This window comes from Bemisia tabaci, chromosome 7 (genome assembly GCF_918797505.1).
Source record: "Bemisia tabaci chromosome 7, PGI_BMITA_v3".
NCBI classification, from domain to species: Eukaryota; Metazoa; Arthropoda; class Insecta; order Hemiptera; family Aleyrodidae; genus Bemisia; species Bemisia tabaci.
This window is the reverse complement of record NC_092799.1, coordinates 23652792-23680328: the sequence shown is the minus strand read 5'-3', so window position 1 is coordinate 23680328 and position 27537 is coordinate 23652792. Positions and strand designations below refer to the sequence as shown.

Below are 27537 nucleotides of genomic sequence, written 5' to 3'. Positions count from 1 at the left end.
ACATAAGAATCAACAGTCATATTGCAAATTCATCACACATGCAACATCTCCAGTATCAGCTTGCTGGCTACGTGTCTGCATGACGATTAGCCAACACCCTCATTCTCTCGTCTGGCTCCGTCTTATTTGCAACATTTTATTTCCTTCCCACCTCCGCGACATGAAGTACGTTAGTAGACGGGTTTTTTATTATTTTCCCAACGACATGACGTGCGTCAGCAGACAGGTACGCATTTGGATATTGAAGAGCACCTTCACCTTTCAACAGTGCATCATTGTACGTAGAGATCAATTATACACTTCATCCAAGAACGTTCGGTTGGGGCTAAAAGGGGAAAAAAAAGCAAATTGACTGTGAAACTTTTAAACTACGTATCTCGTATGCGGTGTTTAAAAGTCTACGAGCCGTCTTTACTTTTTTTGAAGAGAAAATATCAACATCATTCCTTGTGGTTTTAACAGAACTTTCTTCGCACAGGAGAGACAAATCACAGAAGTTTATAAGATTTGACGTTGATTAGTTTCCGATTGATAAAATAAAGCACTAAAGGAAGTCTGTAACGTTGCAGACTGAGATACGAGGATTGGAAGTTTCAACGCCAAAATCGAAAAAAATTAGGTTCTCGGCAGTTCGTTTTAAAATTGTATTCAGGCCGAACGGAGCATGGGGAAAAACGGTGGATTTTCCATTAAACGCGAGATGAATTCAATTATGACGTCAACGAATACCATTGATGTGGTGTGCTTTGGGATAAATCGAGTGATCTACCATTTGAACCTACGGAAAAGGATTGATAATAATCGATTTTTTACCATAGCTGCAAATGGGTAAATGTCGATAATCGATCATTCATGCCTTCGGAAGCTACTATGGCCCATTGGCCCATGCTGGCCACGATGAAAATTGCAGAGGTTTGCAGAAGATGGGTACATCCAATCAACCAATACAGATCAACTCCCTCCTAATCTCATCTTCATTCAAAATAATTACTGAATAAGAAATAATGTATAACACTCTAAACATTTACGTACAACATTAATTAAACATTTAAAGGAGCCTGAAGCACAGAGTCATTTGTTCCACCACAATGCAGAAGTCCGTCGCACTCAGCGCGTCCAGTATCGTTAGATCTTTCCTACACATCGATTACCTACTTTGTTTTTCGTTAAATTTTATCTCAATTCTTCTCTAGACTTTTGCATTATTCTTTTTTCACTGCAGGAACATACAAATCATTTCTTTTAATGAAGCATCAATGTTGTTGACTCTGGCCTATGATCTGTCAGTGACACTACAAATACTGGAGATACTCCTTCCATATTCAAAAATGTTGGACTGTAACTAGTCAAAAACTGTAGAGATGTATATATATAAACACGGAATGTTTTTCTTCCTCTTCTTATTTTTGGAAAAAGGAATTTTAGTGAGGAAATGAACAAGGTGGAATGGAGGGAGACAGGTCTTCCACTCAAAGGCCTGCGATCACAAACTATTATAAGATGGAGCAATAACATTCGAGGGATATTTAAAGGGGTAGAAGTTCAGGCCCTGCCAAATCGTGGATTGATGGAATAAGGCAGGAAATGAAGAGATGCGATCTGCCATAAGAGCTCTGGCAAGATCGCTGTTAGTGGCCGTTGGGTGTCGCAGAGTGCACAGAAGCGCTTTAAGAGCGACTTATTAGTAGTTAGAAGTACAGGAACGGATTGGTGCGAATGGTGCCGGTGTCGCCTTATGAACATATCTTCGGCACTTCGACTGGGTCAACAACGGATACAGCGGATCCTCAAACGGGTAAAAAAAGGTAAATGAAGGTTTTGGACCCTAAAAATGAAGTGTTCCTCACTTTTGTCGAAATCTGTAACTCGCCCAATTCATTACTCGCAGAGTGGGAGAGGGAATCACATTGGCCGATCCAGCATATTGGCAACATATTGTCTTTTCTCCATTTAAACCTATGGAAATGTCTCGATTCCCAGAGGAGCCAGGTGCTCCGACAAGAATCGATTGTTTAGCATAGGTTAAATGGAGGAAATCCGGTGTTGCCAAATTGCTGGATTCACCTCTGGAATCTATCGCCCTTATCAGCCTCTTTTACTCTTCCGATTTTGCAACCTAGTGTAATGTACGTGCTAAATTATCATTTTAGAGTAAAATCAAAGTAGAGGAAGGAGGGCAAGATACTTTTGTACAATTTCACAAGGTGAAATTTTTTACCCTTTACCTTTGCCCTCAAATCGGTTTTTTGGTTTTTCGCTGTAAATGCTCGATTACTGGGGAGATCACAAGCATGCTAACACGCACGCTTCATTCGGTAATCGTTGTTGCGAAAATGGGCATGATTTAGCGGAGCATATCGATGGTGAAACGACTAAGCCACGTACCTCGATTTACGATGTTACAAGTTTTCCAGAACATTTCACTTTTTCAAAGGATAGCTGATCATGCATTCATTGGAAATTATTTCGTGTAATTTTTCTTTGCTCTCTCAAGAATATTCTTCGGGAATCTGATGTGAAATTTCCATTGATCTCCTGTTGAAAAACGTAGATGGAGCGGAAATTTTGAAATCGTGGAAACCTCGAAAGTGAAATTCGTGTCGTCACAATGCCACCGTTTAAAGTCCATCGGGAGGAATTCAAAAACAATGAACAGCGCACTGCGATGCTATGTTACATATGCGTTTCTTCATAACTACTTGCTTACTGCATGTCATTTTGCCTACTGACGTCCAAACGGCAAGTGCTCTATCAGTTTTGAGTTCAATCTCTAACCGTGAGTACTTTTTTACGTAGCATATTTTTTATTGATGGTTTCAGTGCGCATGCAGTACTTTCCTTCCATGAACGCTATTTTTATCACCTGTCAGAACTTGATGGTACCTTTTCCCACCGAGAAGGCATTGACACATGTGTTTGCGTTTTGATCACACTTATCACAAAACCGCCTGCCTGACTTCAATCGCTGCTAAAACACAAATAACACATTTTAACAGAACTTTTTTCCTTCTTCTTTTATCGGTTCGAAGTGAGTTTGTTATCCCTACGAATCCCGCAGCTCAATGATAAAAATTATATAGTATCGTTGTTTCTATATTTTCCGTTGCATGTGTAAAATTAGAGTAATTTTACTGTACAATTTCGAATGTATACGTCATAAGACACCGATCATGATATGAGAAATCCTATTGTTTGTTTCAGGTAATTATTTTATCCTTAAGATTCTAAGCTCAACTTATGAGCGGGTGCTTTTAAAGGGAATATCTCCACCCTTCATGGGGTGAGTTCCCTCGCTCTCCCTGGCTTTCAAACAATACCACTTCCCTTTTTGCTTTTACATTCTTTGAATTTCTAAGGACCGCATTCATGGTTTTTTCACAGCTTCTTCCTTTCAAGAGGCCACATATCGATGGCCGAGATGCGGCACCACGTATCTAAATTGCAATGTTTCAAAATATCCGCTCCTATAGATCGTATTCGATACATCAAACAGGCGAGATTGTATCGATATCGATTGGTTCAAAACATAAACATAGCCTCAAAAGTCAATTTAGAAATCGGAGGGAACGGGTCTTTTGTAACAGATGTTTTATTTTTTTGAGTACCAAATGCCAATGCAAAGTGAAATTGTTGGAAATTTTCTCATTTTCAGCTTTTCCAACTTAAATCCCAATAGTTTGGTTTGAGGTTATTTTGTATTGTTTTGAACTAAACGATATCGCACGATTATCGAATACAGTCTATTTTATTTTCTCGCAGAGAGGGAGCCAACTTTATAGCATAGAATTAAGTAGAATATTTTGCTAACAGAGAGGAAAACTCGATAAAGTGTTCAAGAAATTACGTTGACTAGTGTTTTCGACGGAAAAATAAAGTATGACAGGAAGTCTGCGACGTCACAAACGGAGATACGTGGTTTCGCATTTTGGTCATCGGTACCTCTCGTTGCCGAGCAAAGGAAAAACGTCGTATGCACATCCGGCTGTCGCCAAATTTCCCTTGGTACGATATGTATTTTGAGGCAAGTTTTGAATATTTTCCTTTAAAATTTCCAGATTTTTTCGATAGAGTTGGGACTAATTTCTCGAAGAAATTCGGAGAAAAATATCAACGACAAATAAGATAAAAAGGCAGATATTTTGTGTTAATATGAGAAATATAACACAAATTAACCTAAACGCGCGGTTAATATTTTTGGTTAGTTGTTCTTTTCAGTTACATTGGCCTAGTATTTAGATTAAATTGATGAATTCTTTGGCTTGGAAATTTCTAACCTCAATAAAAATTAGACGCTGGTTGCCAGGATCGAACCTGCGCACAGTGCGGCAGCCTTATGGACGATGCGGACAAAATCGGTAACAGACATTTAATTTAAATAATGAAGAACTAGCACCAACTTAGAAAACCCTTTGGCACTATAAAAATGAACCACTTGAGGAATAAGAAAATGTTATATCTCGGGATTTTTCACGTATCTTTCGAGAAAAGTTCATTTGAAGTTGGCAACCTCGAATTAGTCTTCTGTTAACAATGTAAAAGCAACGTGAAACACCCAAATTTTAAATTCAAATCAAATATTTCTGATAGTCGCGAAAATTTGCATGATCCTTTTGGTAGCATTAAAGTTGGATATCTAAGGATTAAGAAAATGTCAACCCAGAGCATTCTGCGTTACGAGTGAGAAATCTTCATTTGAAATTGACGTCTTTTTCCCGTGTATTTCTAATGGATCAGTGATTCTCGACCCATTATTCGCCAACTTCCTACCCAAATTTGAAGAAGTTTGGAGCGAATAGTTTGGAAATGAACCATCATTGTGAGTCAAAAATATCTTTAAGAAGACAAACTCCAAAAAAAAAAAAAGAAAAAAAAAAATTAAGATGTCGAGTTGTAAATTTTTTTTTTTTTGTCCGCAGAGAGCCGCACTGTGCTACGGCCCGATTATTGAATCTACGTCGACACGACAAGACAAGACATAGTTCTATCTTGATTATACAATACATCGCATTTGATGTCTCGTTGCTCTGCTTTAAATTTTCAACTCGGTCTGCTGGTCCAGATTGGTGATAGTCCAATGCGCTAGCCTCATAAATCACAAACCTCTGCATGACAGAGAGAAACAAGAAAATTAGTTCAGCAGGACACTTACTTTATCCCTACACGTGTCAGAGTGACCGATGGTTCCGGTGGATTTAACCAAAATTTTGGTCCATTAATCAAGTCCCTTTTGCTGATCTGACCGAAAAAAAGTACCTCAAACACGGAAATCTTTAACTATGTAGTTACTCAGGAAATTAATAATTTATAAAAAAAATTGGCAACGTCTAAAGAAACATACGGCATTCTTCTCTGGTACGGTAGTATGTATAAGTCTTTAATATATTATGAAAAGAACAAGTTTGCGAACCGCGAGTAAAATCCAATAGTAAGTATAACGTGGAAAATAAATTTTTGCAGAGAATTTCGACGATTTGCTACTATGAGTAACACAAAAGTACCGGAGGAAAAATATTGAGTAGGTGCGCAGTGCACAGTGCGCATCTACTCTGATGATAGAAACTGATTGCGGTAGACGCACGAGTCGTTTAAATAAAAAATTTGAAATGCAGCTAACGTGCGTTACATTCATCAACTGAAAGTCTCAACACAGAGGGGAAAAAACTCATGCGAGCACAATTTACGAGGGAAATTTTTGAGAAAAATTTTTGCCCCCGATTTTTTCTCCAAATGGCGGAAAACGTGTTGCCAACTTGCAAAATAGCCACTGCCGAAGAGAGAAGCAATATGAAAACTGAGGGTTTGAGAAAATGGATCTAGTCTCGATTCGCGATTTCTTGCTCTCAAACTCTGCAATGTTCTCAGAGAGTTTCTTGCTGGAACTTTGAGTGTTTTTTATTCCAGATAATACAAAATGTCGCAATCAGTACTGCGGCAATCTTCCTGCTTTATTTTTTTATAGTCTCATTTTTGCTTAAGTCTCTAGGTCTTTTAAAAACACTTTACGTCTTGATTCTCTTTTTCTCTGACGGTTGATTATTGAAATTGATAGACGATGCAAAAGACAAAGCGATAGACAAAGAAGACAAAAGGGATACGGAGGGATCCTATTGGTTGAGATGGGTGGCTCCTATAGACTAAGGGATTAAATGATGGACTAACTATAGATTTGCTCGTGGGTTGTCCTTAGTAAGTCTATTACCTACCTTCTTTGTCTACATAGGAAAAACGAGTTCAGGGCTGGTACCTGCGCGGATAAGATCCCAGCCCTAACCGGGTAGGTAAAATTGCTTAACCTCATACTCCATAGGGGCAGGCCCGGCGCGGGTAGAGCCCAAACCTACCTGCTTCAGGGCTCAGCCCTACTTTGTATGGGCTGGACCCTGTCCAGGTAGGCCTGGGCCCTACCCGCGCAGGGCCTGTCCCTGTGGGGTATGAGGTGAAGCAATTCTAGGGCCCAGCCCTAATCTCATTTTTTCCGTGTATTGCAACCGCCCGCTTCCACTGAAAGGATCTCTCCATACCCATTCTGTCTCATTTGTCTACAGCTTTGTCTATCAATTTCAACAATCACCCCGCAGCTCCTTCGTGTATTTTCTGCGCTGATTCTAAAACCTCGGAACTTTATCCCTTTTATGTAGCGTCCTCCTCATGGTCGCCACTCTCGGAATAGCGCCAGACGTCAAGAACAACCCCGTTCTCAAAAGAGGAAGGACCTACAACCATGGGGGAATTGATCATTCCATGTCCGTCAAGAACGTGCCAAGCGGAGACACTCCGCACGACCGGCAGTCCAAGAAATCAGGCGCCCGTTCTCGCCGACGCAGAGCGGAGGATCCGGAGGAGGAATCCGGACCCCCGGATCTAAATGGATCCGGATCACCGGAATCAAATGCAAACTACCGAAGACTAGCATCGGGATACTCCGAGGTATCCAAAGTCGATAGCATGACAACTTACGCATCCGACGCCGATGAACCGACGGGATACAAATTTGTCACTCCTCGACGATCTCCAAGCTCTCCGGGCACACCGGGCGAAGAGGGCCCTCCGGAGCCAAATAAATCCCCACGACGTCCGAGAAAAGTGCCTCCGAAAAAAACTCTCGAAATGGTCGAAAATGAAAAGTACGATTGCAAATAAACTCAACCTTCCCGGCGGACCGCCTGCCGTGACCCAGCTGCAGAAAGCACCGACCCTGCCGAAGAGATCGCCTACGCTCAGAAGCACGAGCAGCGTCGTCTCAGAATCGTTCTTCCTCAAAAGGATTTTGACTAAAAACCCGTCACTCAGGGATCCCGCGAAGGAAGAACCGGAAACCCAGGTCGGAATGGAACCGGCGCCGTTGCCAGACCCGGTGGAGGTACCGGTTTTCGAGTGGTACGACCTGCAGACCATTAGGTACGACGGGGGCGACGTCCTCATCTGCCAACGGTGGGACTTCGAAGTCAGCAGGAGGATTTTCTTTCTTTTCGCCATAAATCGGTGAGTTATATAACCACAGGGTCTTCAAAAAGTCTGCTAACTTTTGAACGGTCGCACCTAGAAATACGAAATTACAGGGATATCTCTGGGGAAAAAAAACATTGGATCTAGAGTCCAGACTCTTGAGAACATTGACAAGAAAAAATATTCTTGATTCAATCAGATATAAGCTTAAATCAAAAGGAAATCCGCTCACATTAAGTGGTTTGGTTCTTGATTTAAGCTTAAATCTGATTGAATCAAGAGTATTTTTTCTTGTCGATGTTTTTAAGAGTCTGCTGGACTCTAGATCCAATGTGTTTTTTTTTCCCCCAGTGATTTCCGGGTAGATGGCTGTCGTGCTAGGCAAGAACACCGAAAATCCATCAAAATTTTCCCTCGTTTTTTGGAACTTAACACTTTATGAAATAATTTAGTTTTCGCGTTTCTGGGATAAGACCGCTCAAAGTTGGTCAAAGCTGGTTTTACGCAATCGGAAACCACTGATAGGACTGCAAGGCGTTCAATTAATCGTGCAGAGGGGCTCTCTTATGATCCATTTATTACAAGGAATAGTCAAACAGCTGAATTAGACAAATTTTTTAGCTCAGGCTTTCGGGTTGCGACGTTGCGACGTTGCCATTATTGAAAGTGAAAAAGCTTTAAAAATTCATAACTCTGCTGCATTTTATCCGAATTCGATGAACTATTTTTTAAAAATTTTACTCTTAAATAGAGGCCTCTAGTGGTGTTAAGATCAATGGGTGTACTCAGCACTGGGCGGCACTTGCGCGGTTTTGACGGTTCATAAGAAAATTCTTGCAAAGAACGTAGTCTCAGGAGCTACTTTACCACGTTAAGCGATCAAAATTAAATGCGTTTGGGCACTGTTGGCCGTTTTTTCACACACCTCTTTAAAAATCTGATACAACGCGTCAGAATGCTGAAAGCGATGACTTTTCAACGCTTTTTAGTTCTATATCTATCTTAGTTTAGGAGGTATTGAACATGTAAACTTACCCTCTAGACGAACCTCGTAATGTCATCCTTTCTACGCGCACGATTTTAACACAGAAATTTTTCTCCTTAAAATTCCAGGTATGAAGTGATATACGTTTACCGACCATCGACGTACCATTCACTAGCTCGAATCGAAGTAGATAGAACGCTGAATCTATATTAGGGGTCCGCGAAGCTTCGCATTGCTTCGCATTTTGCGAAGCGAAGCGAAGCTTCGCTTCGCTTCGCAAAACGGAGCGCGAGGTCGGGAAAAGCGAAGCGAAGCGAAAATTTCGCGGTAATTCAAATTTTCGCGCGCTTTCGCAATTGATGCCGAATGCCGATGATTGATGGATACCGTGAGCCGGTTCTTTGCGCATGCGCTTGCGGCCGTCCCGCATTATTTACGTTATTTAGCGCCGTCTCTCGTCTCCTAACCTCAATTCCATCATATTTTTCCTTATCACAAACGCGGAGTGCAGTTACTTTGTAATCCTATTTTTTATGGTTGTTCGGGTTGTTCCTGAAATCTCCCTCCGATCAGCCACCCGTTTTTGCAACAACCTTTTTCACACTCTGTTATTTACAACTTATTCTAAGTCCTTAGTGTGTTAGTTTGTTTTTCTTGGAGGAAATTTTTTTCTTTGTTCCTTCCAGAAGTTTTTTCCATCTGTTTTCAATATTTCAATTTTTATTAGCTCATTTTTCTTATTATCCTTAAGAAATTGTAGATTTATTTTCTTTCCTCTCAGACGTTCTGTGTTCTTTTATATAAGACTGCGTTCCTACCATGTCACTTAGTGAATGACACTCACTGACTTAAGTAAATCGTTTTTTCATAACATTTGTAACAAATGTTTATCTTATTTGTTCCTACGTCTTATGAGACTTTTTTACTTTGTGTTCTTGTTCTTGAATTGAATATAAATAATAAAATTTCTTAAGAAGTTTAAATCAATGGTTTTTAAATTATATTTACCACAATTTTTTAGGTATTTCTTTGTTTTACATTAAATTAGATAAAAAAAATTAAAAGGAAACTAAAAATAAAAAGTAAAAACAGTTTTTATTTTTTATCATTCCGTGATCATTAAAGCAAAACCGATGACAAATTTAAAAAAAAAAATCTTAGATCTGCTGGCATCTCAATAAAAATTCATTCTTAAAATTTAAGGGAAGAGGGGGCAAATTTAATGAATGTATTTTTCACGTATTTCCCAGTGTTCAATGAAATTTACCACTGCCGCACGCTGAGTCGCGGCTCGCTGGAGTAACCGCTACGAAATTCCGCGGGTTGCATCCAGCGTATTTGAAGGGGTTTTTTTGTCCGCTTCGCTTCGCATTGCTTCGCAAATTGCGAAGCGAAGCGAAGCTTCGCTTCGCTTCGCTTCGCCTTTGAAAATCGCCGCTTCGCGGACCCCTAATCTATATGAAGGATTGGAGCATTATATAGATACTTCAAATTGCAAAAATCTCGGAAATAAAGGTAAGGTCATATAATGCATATGTATAAAATTCGGACATCGGTTTGAAGGCTTGATTACATTGTAGCCGCGCGGTTGTACAAATCGATGGCTAAATGGACTACATTTCGCAATTTGGAACTATAAATTCTAGCCCGATTAAAAAAAAAAACGTATGTGCTATTAGTTTCCCTATGCATATAGGTGTTTTTCCAGATGAGCCAGAATTTATAGTTCCAAATTGCAAAATGCAGTCCAAATGTAACCACGTATCGCCGCCGTTAGCGATTCAAACTTAGGCTATATGACCAAATAATCTCGCAAAATGTCACACATCGTTCTAACGTTTGATTTTCGATCATTTTTTAAGAAGCATTACTTACATATATTTTAAAACAAGGAGCTTATGAGAAAATCAGTGTGCGAGACTTTTTACTTTATCGTTTTTTATTCAGGTTAGATTCTCTTTTGTCACTTTATCCTTCCCCACCCCCTCTCCCACTATTTCTCTGGGGAAACCTATAGATCGTATTCGATACATCAAACAGGTGAGATTGTATCGATATCAATTGGTCCAATATGTAAACATAATCTCACAAGTCAATTTAGAAACCTGATGTAACAGGTCGTTTGTGATCGACTTTTTATTCTTTCGAGTATCAAATAGCAATGAAAAGTGACATTGTTAGGAATTTTTTCATTTTCAGCTTTTCCATATTAAATCCTAAAATTTTTGTTTGAGGTTATGCTCTATTGTTTTGAGCCGAATCACTATCGAATACGATCTATATGCCAGTGACTAAGAGAAAAGACCCCACGATTGAAAATTTGCGCGATACGAAAAACGCATGATCATGGTTTATACATTTCTGCGACGTGCTTAGCGTGGTTTTTGTGCGCTTCTACCATCAGAACGTTCAACATTGAATCATCTCTTGCGCACAACGTACCCATTGTTCATTCCCCGCCGATGGCGTGTTTAAAAAGTACTTTTTTTTAGTTTTTTTTTCCAGACCTTGAAATTCTAGCAGGGTTTGCCCCTTGATTGAAGCTGGAGAGTAGCATAATCGATCCTATTCTGCCGTGCTAAGGAAAAAAGCCGAAAAAAATTTTCGGCTTTTTTCCAAATTTCCATACACAAATCACTAATTTTCAGGAAAATTTGTGGATATTTTTCTTCCGATTTCTAGGCAATTTTGTTTGTAATTTGATCGAAAGCGTCTGAAAATTTGAAGGAAACGTATACATAACTATCCTAAAAGATGAGCATTTTATCGGAGGAAATTTGGCAACCCTCGAATATTCATACGTTGTCCTTCCTTAGCGTGGTAGTGTTCTGTAGGTTTAAAATTACTACCTGCTCGACCCAAAATCAGGACTTTCTATAGAATATGTGCCACGAGGACATCGCAAACGCCAATAATCGCGATTGGTCGCACCCTTAAATTGCATTCTTTGGCAATGCTTGCACGTACGAAGGATAGTAAATAATTGATAGGATACAATTTTCACAAATATTTGAGTCACTTAAATGAGAAAATTCGGAGGCAGGCAAAGAGTGTAATGGAGATGTTGCATGTGTGAGGTATTTGCGAATTGACTGTTGATTCTTATGTGAAAGTTTGCGAGAGACACGATGGTGCCACTGGTTTTCTTTGAAATCAACTCCCAAGCTCAAAAAAAGCTCTCAAGTTGTGGCCAAAACAGAGGGGATATCCCACGCTATCCTGAGAATCCACGTCTACATCAAGACAAACTCTCCATGCAAAGATAGGGAGCAAATACATTAGCAGGGATGCCGTGTTTTCAGTCTTAGAGTCCCCAAATGAAGTGGCAGCCCTGTCAATGTATTTGCTCCCTATATTTACATGGAGAGTTTGTCTTGATGTAAAGGTGGACTTTCAGGATAGCGTGGGATATCCCTCCATTTTGGCCTCAACTTGAGAGCTCTTTTCAGCTTGGAAGTTATTTTCAGAGAAAACCCGTGGCACCATCGTGTTTCTCGCGAACTTTTACATAAGAATCAACAGTTAAATCGCAAATTCCTCACGCAACATCTCCACTGTCGATAAAGTCAGGCGGGTCTAGCAATTTGGCAACACCGGATTCCCTCCGTGTAAACCTATGTTAAATAATCGATTCTTGTTAGACCACCCGGCCCCTCCGAGAATCGATACATTTCCCTAGGTTTAAATGAAGAAAAGCAATGTTGCCCATTTGCTGGATCTGCCAATGAGTAATTCTCGCATCGTATAAGATTATGAATTTACTTATTTTTATTTTTTTTTTTTTCAATTTGATTAAATACTCAAATCGCCCTATCTATAACGTGCAACGAAGACGTATGAATGCAATGCGTCACGCGAACTTCGTTATCACAAGCGAAAAAAATTGAAGGCGCTGCGGCTCTCTCGAATGGCTTTGTCTGGATGCAACTATTCGTGTTCTCAGGATATCCGTGTTGCATACACGAATATTGCAGGCGCTCTGGTTTCCTTAGGCGCGACAAGACGTATGGCTGCGGTTGTCAGTTCTTAAGAGTTTTCTACGCTGCATTTACAATCGTGTTCACCATGAAACCTACGAAATTCGAATGAGCCGTGTTGCGCTTGCGCCACGGCAGCGTTGCAAAATAGGGGATATTTTCTCCCAAAAGCATTCCCAAAGAGGCATCGCGGATGTCAATCCCGCTTACTACCGGTTACATCTCCGCATTTTGCACCATTTTGCAACGCACCCTTGGTGCTTCACGACAGTCTTAAGGATCGTGTTGTTGATTAATGAGCGTGTTACAATAGTAAAAGTGAGGACCCTCCAATTTTAGAAGACTGATAATATATACCCCGTTCCTTATTTTTTATCCGGAAGTTTTGTTTAATTTATAAGTTATATTTATGCCTATACGAATCAAATGATTTGTTATGACCGTCATTCATTTTTATGTGTTAGTGTTGTGTGTTAGTTATATTTATGTTTTTCGAAAAACCATTGAAAACTGGACAATAATTATAATTTTATTAATAGCAATACCAATCTCCCTTACATTAGCTAAGTAGTTCATTTTATGCCTAAAAAAGGTCTCTGTGAAGACAGCGCATGCGTTCTTCCTTTTAAATTATAGTGTCTCATTCAGACGTTGCCACGTTTCCTGCGATAAAAACCAAATTTACTGGGAAAATTGCGAATATTATTTTCCAAAATTTTCTGACGATTTTGTACGCAATATAATCTAAAGTGTTTGAACATTTCAAGGAAAAATATGCATAAATGTCGTCAAAAATGCATGTTTTATCAAGTGAAATTTGGCAACTCTTGAATGTTCATACGGCGTTCTTCCTTAGCTCGGCAGCATTGACATTAAGATATGTTTTAAATTTAAATTTCTAAATCTCACTTTTTTTTTGCTCTATAATGAATGCCTCGACTAGGCCGCATTCGTTGCAAAGACATCGAAATGCACAGATTTGAAAACTTCAAACGCGATTTTCTCAAAACTTAAATACTCAACATCTGTTTATTCATATCGACGGTGAGGCTACGAAACTACGTATTTCGTTTACGATGTCTTAAAAAGTCCGCTCCTATTTTACTTTTATTACTATCATTGTAAATGAGAGCGAATCAACTTTATTCGTACAAATTTCTTCAGAATTCGCTCCGCACGATGAAGGAAAATATCGGAAGCTTTTAAAGATTTGATGTTGAGAAGTTCTCCAATTAAACTAAAAAGTATGACAGGAAGTCTGCTACGTTACAAACGGAGATATGTGATTTGGGAATTAATATACGGTCGCATATGAGATGGCATTGATGATTTTGTTTGTATCTCTTTTTTTCAGGTTCCAACATTGAAAAGACAATAAAGAGGGCGATGCATTGGCGAGAATATTACGTATTCTACGACAGTGATGGGTGTTGGGGCTATCACTGGGTCATGTATTGGGCCACGGGGACCCCGCCAAAGCCACGGATTAAGAATTCTCTTATCGCCGGTTTTGATACGCCCATGCACGAGAATTGTCGCCTGAACACCATCACCAAACGCCCGTACCCCGATCCCAAGAGGGCGCATAGAAGAGATATGAAACTCCATATGAAGAAGACTAAACTATCGTGGAGAAATTACCTCTACGAATGGTACTGGGTTGATGGTCAATCCATTTCACCGTGATTACGGCGTCCTTATTCGAATGGACCACTAGGTAAAGTTTGAGTCCCTTTATAGAGAGAGTTGAGACAACGCGGCTCATGGATGTCACAATGGAGAATTTTTCCGCAATCTTTTTATTGCTTCATCTGAAAGTGCCTATAAAGAGCTGATTGTGCAGTATTTTTCATAATTTTTTTCTGATATGGGAAATAGTCTAAAAATAGATTTAAAAGTGAGAAAATGCGCCGTCTAGTGACGATCTGTCGGCATTTCTCGTTTAATCGCATGTATTTTAGCAGATTAGATCAATTTGTCATATTTCCTCCAATAATTTTTCAATTCATGAACCAAAGGTATCCTCATGTTCAGCTCACTTGGTAGCGTCCATTCAAACACGCAATTCATCAAATTGCAGACACCTGCAAATTCTCCATTGGTAATAAAGGTTACATAGATCAGACGTTTTTTGTAATATTCGATCAACCCATTCCCGAATTCCTGTCTCCGTTCCCTCTCTCATTCCATTTGTTCCTTGCCGTGTCCCGATTCCCCGGTCCATTCCAGTGTATCTTTGCAATTGGTGAAAATGTAATCTTTATTCCCGTTTGTGACACTGTGAAGGCCTAAAATACGGGAACCAACCAGAAATGGATTCCTTTTATCTTCACTCTCACAGTAGGTATAAAGGGACTTTATGTAAAGCTAGTAATCTATGAGGTCATTGGTTAAGTTAGATGAGGTTAGGTTAGGCTATTTTTGGAGCTTCCAATCGAACACTTTCCTTCGGATCATGCTTTAGAGACTTTTCTCTACATTTAAGAAAAAAACTGTGGTCAAAATTACTAGACATGGATATTCCTGGAGTCCCTATAGGACACCCTGCTCATGTTTCTATCTTCCTGGTGTTTTAATAAGCTTCTTATCACGACAACCAGAATCTCGTTATGGCAACGAGACTTCCAGTTTTCTCAAAAAGATGCGGAAAATACATGCATAGGGATGTCTTACGCAGACTCTGGGAAATTTTCCTCCGTCCTTATTAGGTTTATTGATGAATGAGTGATTGGACGCATTTCTGTCAAACGGAACTATGTGCATTAAGACATGAGCCGTGCGTCCCATAAGAATAAATGTATAATAGGGCTCACGTCATGATGCACATAGTTCCGTTTGGCAGAAATGCGTCCAATTGGCAAAATAGTCATTACCAAAAATACCGGGCATTTTTACTAATGAGTGTCAACTTAACTAGCGTAGGGATAAAAATACCATACTATTGATATTTATTCTTTCTCATGTTGACGTTCGTGTCGTTGGTCGTCTCCTGCGAGAGATACTGGAATAACTTTTTCGATCGAATTAGAATTGGGCAATGATGCTGGATTATCGATGTTAGTCAGGCAATGCCGTTGAGCTAACAATACTGGTGGAGACGTGGATATTCTCTACCTACGTACCTCTATGTTTAAAAATTACCCAAGTTCATCCACTATGAAATTTTAATTTGTTTAGCCTTCCTGTAGCTGCTAATTTTGCTTTCCTGAGTTTACTATACCTTCTTTCTCTCTAGATTTAGACGCAGTTATGTTAACTTATACTCTGTTAAGTGATTACGTTAAATCTGTTTTTGTTCACCAATTGCCAAAGTTTGTACTTATTTCTTTCTTTTTTGTAAATAATGGACTCGCCCGAACATTATGGATTAATTTTCATTTCATTTTCACTCATTTAATTAGAGTTAGATTTTCGTTAGATTGAATACCGCCTAGATATAATAAAAAAAAAAGAAATCCTGTTTTCCTTCAAATTTTTCCTCTCCGACTTAAAAAAATGACATTTGCTCAGGTTTTTGTAAACCTAATTATTTGTGAAACAAAAGGATCAGAATAATTTAATAATAAAAATAGCTAACAAACTTATGTAGCTGGCATATCGGAATCAAGCACTGAAAGAGCATAGAGAAATAAACGAGCAAAGGGTTTCATCTGCTCGGCTTTCTCCTTGCACTTCAATATTAATTGAGTTAAAATAATCACATACTTGAGTGACTTTAAATATTTATTTCATTAAACATTCATGGATCATTCCTGCCAGTTATAGAACCGTAGTTTGACGGTACGTCAGGGGTTGGAAGGACAGGCGCATAAGTGCAGTTCTTGATAAAATTGAGTTATTAATGATTTCAAGGAAAACTAGTCTAAATGCATATGCTGTGAAAAATTCGCTCCCAAATTCCAATTTAAAGCATGAAAAAGTCAGTTTGAACTTTCTTTCCGCCGTAAGGATCCATGTAATTTCGAAACTTCAAACAAGTATTTCTCGAAATAGCAAAAACTGCACTTATGCACCTTGCCCAAGTAGCAGTGCGATTAATAGCGATTTTATCGGTTGATTGTCGCGATTATATGGGTGGCAATTTATCGCAATATTATCGAATAAAATATTGCGATTTATAGCGATTAAATCGCCATACATCGCAATTTTTTGTTCAATGAAATCTCGATCAATTTTCGTCGATAAAATCGATATTAAATCGCCATATATCGCGATTTTTGTTGCGATGATGTCGCTATAAATTGCCAGGCGATAAAATCGCGATTTTATTGCAACAAGATCGAGGATAATCGCTCAGATGTTGATGATCGTAGCGATTTTATCGCCGACAAAATCGCAACAAATCGCGATTTTTCCGTTGAAAAATGCTACTTGGGTGTTTTGTCCTCCCATTTTCGTGCGATTTTACGTGTCCGAATTGTACTCGCAATCAGTTCGTCGCTCCTCAGACGTAAAGGCTTATCTCGATTTCCACGTGAGCCCTGTTCTCCGTATAACTCTCTGCTTTTCGGTGCTTATAAGGAAATAGAGATACGCCCATACGTCTACGGCTGTTTCTAATAGTCGTCTTTCAGACAAAGGAACGTATCTCTATTCCAAGGCTGCAAAATCTGCTTATACAATTATTTTTTTCTCACAAAAAAATATCGGCTCGAATTCTGTTCAGCGTAGAGTATCGCTGATTTTTGACGATACATCCTAAAAAAAACATCTGTAAAATTCCCAATAAAAATACTCAATACTCTTCAAGTGAAAATAAAACTTTTGAAAAGAAAATTTCAACGTTGGAATGTAAATCCTTCATCTGAGGCCTATTGCGCGGAATGTGCACCAGACCCATATTTTGATCCCTCTCTCCAATCAACTAATTATCTCCTGTGATCGGTTCTCCAATGTGTCGACGTTGGAAAATCCAAAATAATTATCACAGATGAATAAAAAAATATCAGGATTTGTTTATACATTTCACAAGTTTGTCATGATCACAGAGACAGAGCGACCGGGCCACGGTGTCCACCCATTGTTGAATCATGAAAAAATCACGGCAATAACCGTCTTTACTCGCGAGCACGCACGTTTGAATGGTGGCAAAAAAAGTTGATCAAGGATTGCCTGAAAGGTCTAAGAAAATATATGAGGGTTGCTCGAAGAAGGCTCAAAGAGTGCACGAATAGAAACCGTAACATCTGCTACAAGAATGCGCGAATTTAAAATGAAGTTAATTTAAGGTAGAAGTTTGACTAAACAGGAAACAGTTGGAAAATAAACGCATTTTTTAAACGCTAGTTTAGATTAGTTAGTTGACGAGCCATCGATGTCTTACCTTCTGATGAAAACTAAAGTGAAAAGATTGAATAATGGTCGTGGAAATGAAGAACTTTCCTGACTTTTCTTGGGAAAAAAATTCAATCGGAAGAAACAAGGCAACGTTGGAACACATACGGCATCGGAACACAACATAGGTCTTTTCAGCTCTATTATTCGATGTCGCGATTATCCTAACGCGAGTGAGTTTGTAAAATCGCGCCAAACACAGTGCGGTCGGCTTTAAACGTATATCAGCGCCTGCAAGACTGTAGGAATACTTCACGCATTGCGCCAAATAGTGCGGTCGGCGTAAAGCCCATATTGGTGCCTACAAGACTGCACGAATACTTCTCGCATTGCGCCAAACGCAGTGCAGTCGGTTAGTTGGCGTGGAACGCATATTAGCGCCTAAGAAATGACTCCTCTAACGAAATGTTCACCTGTGCTGTAGAGTCCTTTTTGAAGCGGGAATCTTAAAAAAACGCAAAGTTCTTACGCAGATAGATAGGAGTGCATTTCAGAGTTTTCCGCTCATCGCGATTTTTGAGGCATTATCTGCAATCTGCAATGAACAATTCTCATTTTTGCTCTGGCAAAAGTTCGCAACGGGCCCATTCAGACGACAAGCCAAGGGCTTAAAAGGCCAAGGGCCAAGCCATTAAAGTTTTACCTGACAGAGTTAAGCCCATGACGTATCCAAGGAAGCGTTATTTTCCATCGTGGAAAAATACAATGAGTTACCGGGGGATGGCGGGTTCAAAAATGCATCACTTGTTACTCTAACGCGGATTGTGACACGATCGCACGCAAACGAATCGAATTTTCCCTGAAAGACTTGAAATACCAAGGTTTTCTTAGAAAATCCTGACACGGCGTATGAAAAGTGAAATTTATATGAAGATGAATTTTTTTTTTTTTTTTTTTTTTTTTGATGTGGGGAAAAAAATATGAGGATGAATTAAAAAGATTTTTCATCGCATGTGCGTGTGTTCATCTGAGAGCCTTGCTACGTTCCGGCTGTAGACCCGTGTTACTCGGGACTTAACAAGAAACCTCAATCATTAGAGCGCAATTCTCTGACAAACGCGGCCCGTGGCACAGTGGATCGAGTCAAAAGGAGAGACCGGGCAAAAATTTAGAAACTTTAAACGCTTTAACTCCGTTTATGCAAAACTTTGAGGTTCTAAAAGTGTTTCCACTGGTCTCCTCGTGAAATTTTCCTCTAGAAACATCCCTTAAAGTTTAAAATGTGACGAAATAAACATGAAAATTTTCGGTTTTAGTCAAACATTTTATGTCCGACCTTCCTGATCGATTCGATCTTCTGTGCGTGGCCTGCAAATTTTTTTCCTCCGCACTTGTGTGAAAAATAAATTGCATTTCAGGGGGTAAAACAGGTTGAGTTGCTTTCTAGACATGTGAATCGAAGGTAAGGCTTGAAAAAAATGTCTTCTTTGACGACGCGCTGAAGCCCTTGTCCCATGATCAAATGAACCCATCAAATACTCATTGAATGCAAGATGGCGACTGATTTCGCCCAAGTCCGCTATCAAATGTTGATGAACCCGCCATCTTGCATTTGATCGTTGGACGAGGGCTTGAGGCAGTCACGTCATGAATGGGGTTCTAGACAAGGTACGATAATTAAAACACTACGCAAGGTGTTTTTCCTTCACAATTTTACGACGAGCAGGGGCGGACTGTCCATGGGGGCGGGGAGGCGATCGCCTCCTAACAATTTGCCGCGAGTTTTTTTCGATTCATCGGTTTCTTCCCCGTAATGTTGTAATTTTCCTATATCCTTTTCAGTCACTCAAAAGCCCCAAAATCCTTGGACATTTGTCTCTAAGATACATGAAAGGTCGCCTAAAGCTTATGTAATGAAGGGGCCCCCGAAGAATACTGTAAATGGGTTACTTTGAAGTTTAAGTACTGTAGAATTTGACTACAATGATGCTTGAAATTGCGCTTAAAAAGTGTGAAAATTTCAAAATTTTCGGAGGGAGGGCCCCCGGACCTTCGTAAAGGTGCCCCCGACTAACAGGAGGGACCCCCACATTTAGGTCGCCTCCTAACTTTTCGACCACCAGTCCGCCCCTGGTCACTTCATACAACCATTTGAACTTGATGGATGTCCGTATCGCACCGACTGAAGGGCGAAACCACGTATCTCCATTGCGGTGTTTCAAAATTTCCGTTCTTATTTCATCTCTTCCTTGTGAAACAATCCAAATTTACGACTTTAGATTTTGGAACAAATCTTCCGCTATCGAAAACGAAAAGTCATGGAGAATTTAAGTTTTATGTTGACCAGCTTCTCGAAAGAAAAATAAAATTTCTAAGGAAGTCTGCAACGTCGACAATGGAGAAACGTCGTCCCTCATTTTTCCCAAAAATATGTACGTATAACATTGAAGGCATTATGACTTTACTCTCTCAACTTATATTCGTCTGTAAGAATAAACGATGGGACGCGATTGCTACGGCGCCTTGATACAACTATACAACCTCGACGGATGTCCGTATTGCGTTCAAAAAATTGAAGGCGTTTTGACTCCCTGCTCAGCCTACCTGTAGTTGATTCGATCGACAGGCGCGTTGGTCGGCGGTGACGGGGACTTGATGCAACCGTTTGAACTTGATGGATGTCCGTATCGCACCGACTGAAGGGCGAAACCACGTATCTCCATTGCGGTGTTTCAAAACATCCGTTCTTATTTCATCTTTTCCATGAGAAATAATCCAAATTTACGACTTTAGATTTTGGAACAAATCTTCCGCTATCGAAAACGAAAAGTCATGGAGAATTTTAGTTTTATGTTGACCAGCTTCTCGAAAGAGAAATAAAATTTCTAAGGAAGTCTGCAACGTCGCCAATGGAGAAACGTCGTCTCTCATTTTGCCCGAAAATATGTACGTATAAAATTGAAGGCATTATGACTTTAGTCTCTCAACTTATATTCGTCTGTAACGATAAACAATGGGACGCGATTGCTACGGCGCACACTGTGGTATTTGACCGAAAAACCTGGCCAAAACCTCAATTTTAAATTTTTTTTTTTGGAAAACCAATGTGATATTCGAAATCTACACCGTTTTTTACCCCAGTAACCATGTATGTGCCATTTTTCGAGTGGCTCAATTTCCCGCGAAGAGACCACGAAGTTACCTATTTCTCAGCGATACTTTTGATATGTTTCGACGCGCTACTCGTCGATCAGTTTACTTCAACTGTGCGACCATGGGAGGGAAGTTCGGCGATATGCAACACATTCTTAAGGGTATATTCTACACAACTAACCACAGTATTTTCGAAATTTCCTTTTTTAGTGATTTTCACAGGAGGTTGAAAAGTGATGTAAAAGTAAACGTTTTTTTCGAATTTTACAGTCCGATTAAAAATTTCTCTCAACTGTTCTCAAGCGGTTTCAGGCGGAATGTTTTAGTCCGAAGTGGGTATTTTCAGGATTCAGGGTCGACAGACTGAGGAAAACTGAGGAAATTGAAATTTTTGACTTCAAACATGGACTTTTGAGCGATTTTCACAAACATGAATGGGAAAAATTATGTCGATACTAACGACTGAAATTGTATTTTTCCAACAGCTCTGACCCATTTAGTACCAATTGGGTGATATTCGGTCACGCAACCTGTTTCTTTGGCCCCTACGCCCTCGAAAGAGGTATAAAAAAAATAATTTGAAAGCGGATGGGAGGGTCACTTTAAAGTCTTGCAAAAGTGTTTAATCCGTTATCTAACAATATCTTCGTGCATTATCCTTGAGTATAGACGTATTTATGCCATGATTTACTTTGACAGACAAATTTGAGTCCATGCGGCCCCGGGGATGGGGCTTTAAAAGTGGCCCTCTGGCACCATGAACTTATGCTGTGAGGCACATTTATTTTGAAGCCTCGTAAAAGTGAGATATGTGGTTTTGTTACGAATTTCGTAGTGAAGTGCCTCACTTTGAGATGTGGACCATGGGTTAAGAAGGAACCCATCAAAATAAATCATTTTCACAGGTACTTTCTGTCCGTACAATGGTTCTTATCATGATAGAACTCATTTTCATCTTATAATTTATCCTCAAATCATCATATGGAGGTCCCGGCACTTTCATACTAGCACTAATTTTGATTCAAAACTGTCAAAAATCTAATATCTAGAACGATTCATATTATTTTTTTTGAAAAATGTACAATTACTCCTCAATGTGAGAGATCGGCTGTTTCGTCAAAAATTTTGAAGTGACTTACGCTGTTTTAAAAAAAACCATTAATGAGGTAATAGAAAGTCCTTATTTCGAAAAGTAGACCATAGGTGAAGGAGAAACTCGTCTAAATGCACCGCTTTAGTTAGATACTTTGCGTCCTTTTAAAGGCATTTTGGAGGGCTTCTTGCACCCTCTTTAAACTCTCCGCAAATTGTCATATGATGTGTTAGGTGGTTAAATTGTGCATATTATCACTTAAGAATAAGTACTGATTGTAAAATATTTTTAAAACTCGGCGATATCTGGTGATAAATAGTTTTGGCCAGCTTTTCAGGTCCAATACCACAGTGTGCGGCGCCTTGATACAACTATACAACCTCGACGGATGTCCGTATTGCGTTCAAAAAATTGAAGGCGTTTTGACTCCCTGCTCAGCCTACCTGTAGTTGGGACGTTAATTTCTAGTTCAGACCCGGGTCCAGTGGCTCATTGACGCAAGACCGATGTTCATCGAAACCCTTCAGGGCAACTGCTTTTCACCTGCTGAGAGGAATTTTCAAATAAAAATTTTCGATCGAGATCCTTGCTCGGCAGTTTTACCATCGAAGTGTGCTTATTAGAGTACAAGAAAATAGTTAAGGAGCATTCTAAACTGTCAAAATTCTCCATCAAACCAATCCTCCGCCCCAAATATTAGTGATCGCTACAAGTTGTGATTTAATCGGAGAATGTACGAGTATCACGATTTGATCGACTTCAATGGGTCACTAAACCTTTTTTATTTTATTGAATATTCTGAAAGTACTATGTGGGGAGATAATGAGGTGATTTTTCCGCATTTTCATGGAGCCAAAATCGCGGAGAAAACCGCTTTTGAAAAATCTGAAAGCTGCAAGACATTTCAAACGCACCCGAATGGCGGGAAACTGACGCGGTTGATGTACTGCAGCTGTAGAAATATCGCAATCTTCTCTCATTTTCCTCTGATGTTTGTTAAAATAAAACGTATTTCAATGTGGAGTTGTTGCTTGTTTATTACAGCTAACATATGAATGAGATTCTAGTCTTGAATTCAAAAGATATAATTTCGACTTTAGTATTGTTCTCATATACGAAGAGTAGATACATAGACATTTGGACCGAGTTTAACAGAAAGGAACCAAGCCACATCAGCTATTGCCAAGTTTAACTGCGCAATTAATTTTTTTACGAGGGAACGTTTGTTCGGATTTCTTTGAAAATTTTAAGGAATTTGCTTCGCACCATGGAGAATTTTCACTGAAATTTGCATGAAAATCCGCACAACCGTTTTTATGTAAAAAATTAAATTGCCCAATTAAATTTGGCAATAGCTGATGTGGCTTGGTTCCTTTCTGTTTAACGCGGTCCATTTGACGGACGTCGTGGAAACCCGTGCCCGCCTCTGATAGGTGCCGGATGATATCATTCAGTGCGGCGCGAAACCGGGGCGTTTTAAATTTGCGTATAAGTTGAGCGATTTGAACTGCGTATTTCTCGGTAATTGAGTTACTTGTTCGCGTTTTTAATGTTCGCATCATGTTACACGCGTCATTTTCCTCCAGAAAACTATATTCGCAAGTCAAAATTCGTTCGTGGTTTAGTGACCCATTGTTTGCAATATTAGATATATCCGATGAAAAATTGCGATAAATTGCAATTTCGTCGCATGAATTTGCTTCAGGGTAATTAAATTAAAGCTGAGATATGATAGATGCTCCGCAGCCCGTGACAAGAAATACATAAAAAACAATTTAAAAAGCGTTTTTGTCGACGTGTTATCGAAATTGCTGTCATAACAACATTCTCAATATGAAAGGTACAGTCAGGTACTATTTTAGATTTTTAACCATTTTTATTTTTATTTATCCAACTGAGGGTGGCTGAATTTTTAGCCGAAACGTTTCAGTCTTGTGCGTGAACTTTTAGTCTCGTTACCCGCTTTTTAAATTGTTTTTCATGTTAAATTAGAGCACTTGTATACCGGGCTTAAGAAGACTTAGTCAGTTGAGCTCCGGAGGTAGGGATTTGTCTGTAAATACTGGTCGATTCCTACCATTTTCGGTATGAGAATAACGATGCGTGTGGTAAATTTTCACGACAAATTGTCTCCGCGGAGATAGAACGCCCCCTTCTTAGGGGTCCTCAAAAAAATGTTTGAACCGTTCCGTCCGTTATCGCCATCAACCTTCGAATCTACGCGTCATAGTTTGCGCCTATGGGATTTTACCATTCAAATGAAGAGGGCATATATTGGAAAACTTTCACATTTCCATTTCAATTTCCACTTCATTTCAAATTCCCAGAATATCTTATTTTTCCTCGTGGTTTTTTTTTAGGAAGAGGGCGAATGATTTTATAAAACAGATGATCTGTGCCAGTGGCGTGGCGTGCTTTGCGATATATCGATTGTTATGTAAATTAAACCTTTGGAAAAGGATCGATAATCAGGGTGTTCGCAGCGAACACCTTAATAATCGATTCTTCACCATAGGTTTAAATAGCAGAACAATCGATATATCGCAAAGCATGCCACGCCACTGATCTGTGCCTTTCACAGACTCCCACTCCGGTGCCCCGCGTCATAACCCTCCTCTCCACTAGGATGACATAGGTCTCTTGACGCATGGGTAAAATCCAACTTTAAAAGGCAAGAAAAAAACAATTTTTTTTTTTTTTAACTTGGAAAGAGAAATATTTTTAATCGGTTTTCGAAGAGCTATTAAGATCAGAGTGCAAAAAAGGAATTGGAAAAGGTTAACCTACCGCTGTCAAATCGATGTAACCAATGACATGTGATAATTATGTTGTCTACCATGAAGATTCGATTCGAATGTCATGTTTTTATCGGAAAATCGTCGAGGTGTTAGCAACGCGTCCGTCAATCGACCCGGCTGCAACTCACAATCAGAGACTCGTCTCTGGCTGCAACTAGCTAGTGCGCAGGATGTCAAAACGCCTTCAATTTTTTGGACGCAATACAGACATCCGTCGAGGTTGTATAGTTGCATCAAGGCGTTGTCGCCAGCGCGTCCCAGTGTTCATCACTATGGACGAATATAGGTGGTGTAAAGAAAGTCAAAACGCCTTCAATTTTTTGGACGCAATACGGACATCCGTCGAGGTTGTATAGTTGCATCAAGGCGTTGTCGCCAACGCGTCCTAGTGTTCATCACTATGGACGAATATAGGTGGTGCAAAGAAAGTCAAAAGGCCTTCATTTTTTTACTTTTTACAACTCGATGGGCAGATGGGGAAACCATGAATCTCCGTTTTCGACGTTGCAGGCTCTGTCAAACTTCATCTTTTCTTCGGAAAACGAGTCAACGTAAAACGTAAAACTTCGTGACTTTTCCTCTCTGTTAACAGAAAATTCTGTATAAATTTCAAGCCGCGTCTGTCGATCGTCACATCTTCAGCTAGTGCGCAGGAAGTCAAAACGCCTTCAATTTTTTGGATGCAGTACGGACATCCGTCGAGGTTGTACAGTTGCATTAAGGCATTGTCGCCAGTCCATTGTGTCGCCAGTCCATCCATTGTGTCCCAGTGTTCATCACTACGGTCGAGTACAATTATAAGTATACTGCGGAAAGTCATAAGGCCTTCAATCTCTCGCAAATGTAACACGAACATCTACCGAGCACGATTAGTTTTATTCTCTTCGGAACAAGTGAGATTTCTTTAAGACAGACTTAAGCACGCCTATTCCGGACATTGTCGGACTCAAGGAGGGGGGGGGGGGTACTATCCCCCTCTTTCAGCCAAATACAGAGAGAAGAAAGGAAGAAAGGGAAGAAAGAGGAAAAAAGGAAAATAGACAGAGAGTAAAAGTTCAAACAGGTTACAAAAGTTTTAGTTTGTTTTTGTTACCGTTCGTTAAAATATCTGTGAATATTTTTTCTGATGGCCAACAGATTGATGATTCCGCTTTACAGTTATTTCACTTCATAGAGGGACGATAAGTATAGCTGACCATTAGAGAGGGGTAACACCCTTCTCCCTCCCATCATTGTTATTGGTTCGGTTAAAACTTATGCAGTATAATAAAAATGTGTTTGTTGCCTATTTAGTGAAATTTAAGGCGAACTGGAACTGGACTACATCAGGCAATAGACTTCCAAAGTTATCGGTTCAGTCAGGGCCGGATTAAGGGAGTAGCCACATGGGCCATGGCCCATGGCGGCAAATACAGGGGGCGGCAAAATGCTGTAATTTTTTCAAATTTAGGTATCAAGAAAAAAATCTGATTCAGGAAAAAAAAATTACAACCGAGAAAAGGCGAAAAAATCTCTCATTTCCTGAGAGTCAAAGTATAGTAATTTCTAATTTGTTCGTATTTCGGTGATACAAGAGACAGCGCCTTCCATTAGTCTAGTTGAGAGAGAAACCAAACATGCAATTTGGCCTGGAGCGGCGCGGCGCGGCGCAGAGAGCAATGATGACGAGGATTTGAGATGGAAAGGAGAAGCCCTCGGCGCGCCGGTCAGAGGGAAACACATATTAGCGCCTACAAGACTCTAAGAATACTTCACGCACTGCGTCAAACGTAGTGCGGTCAGCAGCGGTTGGCGTGAAACGCATAGTGCCTACAAGACTGCATGAATACTTCACGCATTGCGCCAAACACATAGCGCGGTGGCGGAAATTAAACTTATTAAACCACATTCATGTTTATTCTTTCATAATTTTTTCGTTCTTTTCTCATAAATGAAAGGTCTCATAAATGAAAGGTCACACAGAGGTAGGTTTACGGAACTTAAGTTTTGCGCAAAGTTCCGCGAACTTTTGCTAGTGTTGACAGGGCTTCACAAAAAATGTGCCCAACACGAGTAAATACCAAAGACATAAAGACGGAGCACTAAAAGCAAAAAATGAAGCTTCTAGAGCTTCTTTTCAATCACCTCTACTATTGGCTAGAGGATTGGCGGCGAAATCGGGACAAGTTTGAATTCAAATGTAGGGCGGGAACTAATAAATAAAATTGCGGAAACAAAATATTTTAGGTTGATTTTTGCCCAAATTCAGGTACACACTCATATTTTTTTAACTTTAGGTTAGTTTCAGTCCGTCGTCGACCGATTAATTTCATTTGGGAGTAACGTTGATCTAGAACTGTAGCGGCCTGTTTGAACCTGCAGAACCACCATGAGCAGAAGAAAAACTAACTTTATGTGAGATTACTGCCTGTTACCGAGCAAAAGTAGGTGTATTATATTAGGACGCAGACCGAACTTTCTTAGTATATTCGTTTTAGGAATTTAAAATACGTTTCAAAGAAGAAATGTGCAAAAATCAAGAGGACAAGTTCAAATCAAATTTCCGTTTGCCGCCATGGATTCCCGCGCTCATTTACACACTCACACAAGCGCGCAGCGCCGAACCTAGCTTCACTTTTTCCCCGTGCTTTTAGATACGAGCGCTCCGTCTTTATGTCTTTGGTAAATACGTCTTATGCACCCCTCCTCCTCCGGCACGTTCACTTGATGGCTTGTATCGATGTTTCAAAACGAATGTGAAGGGGCGGCAAGTAGGTGAATCCGGCCCTGGGTTCAGTTAAAACCTGCGGAAAGTTTTAAATGTGTGTTTCC

The 27537-nt window shown here is 39.8% G+C and overlaps 2 protein-coding genes across 2 annotated transcripts; both read left to right on the top strand.

The window, feature by feature from the left end:
• Positions 1-1228: 1228 nt before the first annotated feature.
• Positions 1229-15838, top strand: LOC140225167 (uncharacterized). Its single transcript, XM_072302998.1, has 3 exons — positions 1229-1805; positions 2552-2776; positions 13763-15838. Exons 2-3 carry the CDS (start codon positions 2671-2673, stop codon positions 14092-14094), a joined length of 438 nt encoding a protein of 145 aa, XP_072159099.1. The 5' UTR covers positions 1229-1805; positions 2552-2670; the 3' UTR covers positions 14095-15838.
• LOC140225166 (uncharacterized) lies at positions 6430-9218 on the top strand. Its single transcript, XM_072302997.1, has 2 exons — positions 6430-7482; positions 8560-9218. Exons 1-2 carry the CDS (start codon positions 6971-6973, stop codon positions 8642-8644), a joined length of 597 nt encoding a protein of 198 aa, XP_072159098.1. The 5' UTR covers positions 6430-6970; the 3' UTR covers positions 8645-9218.
• Positions 15839-27537: the final 11699 nt, after the last annotated feature.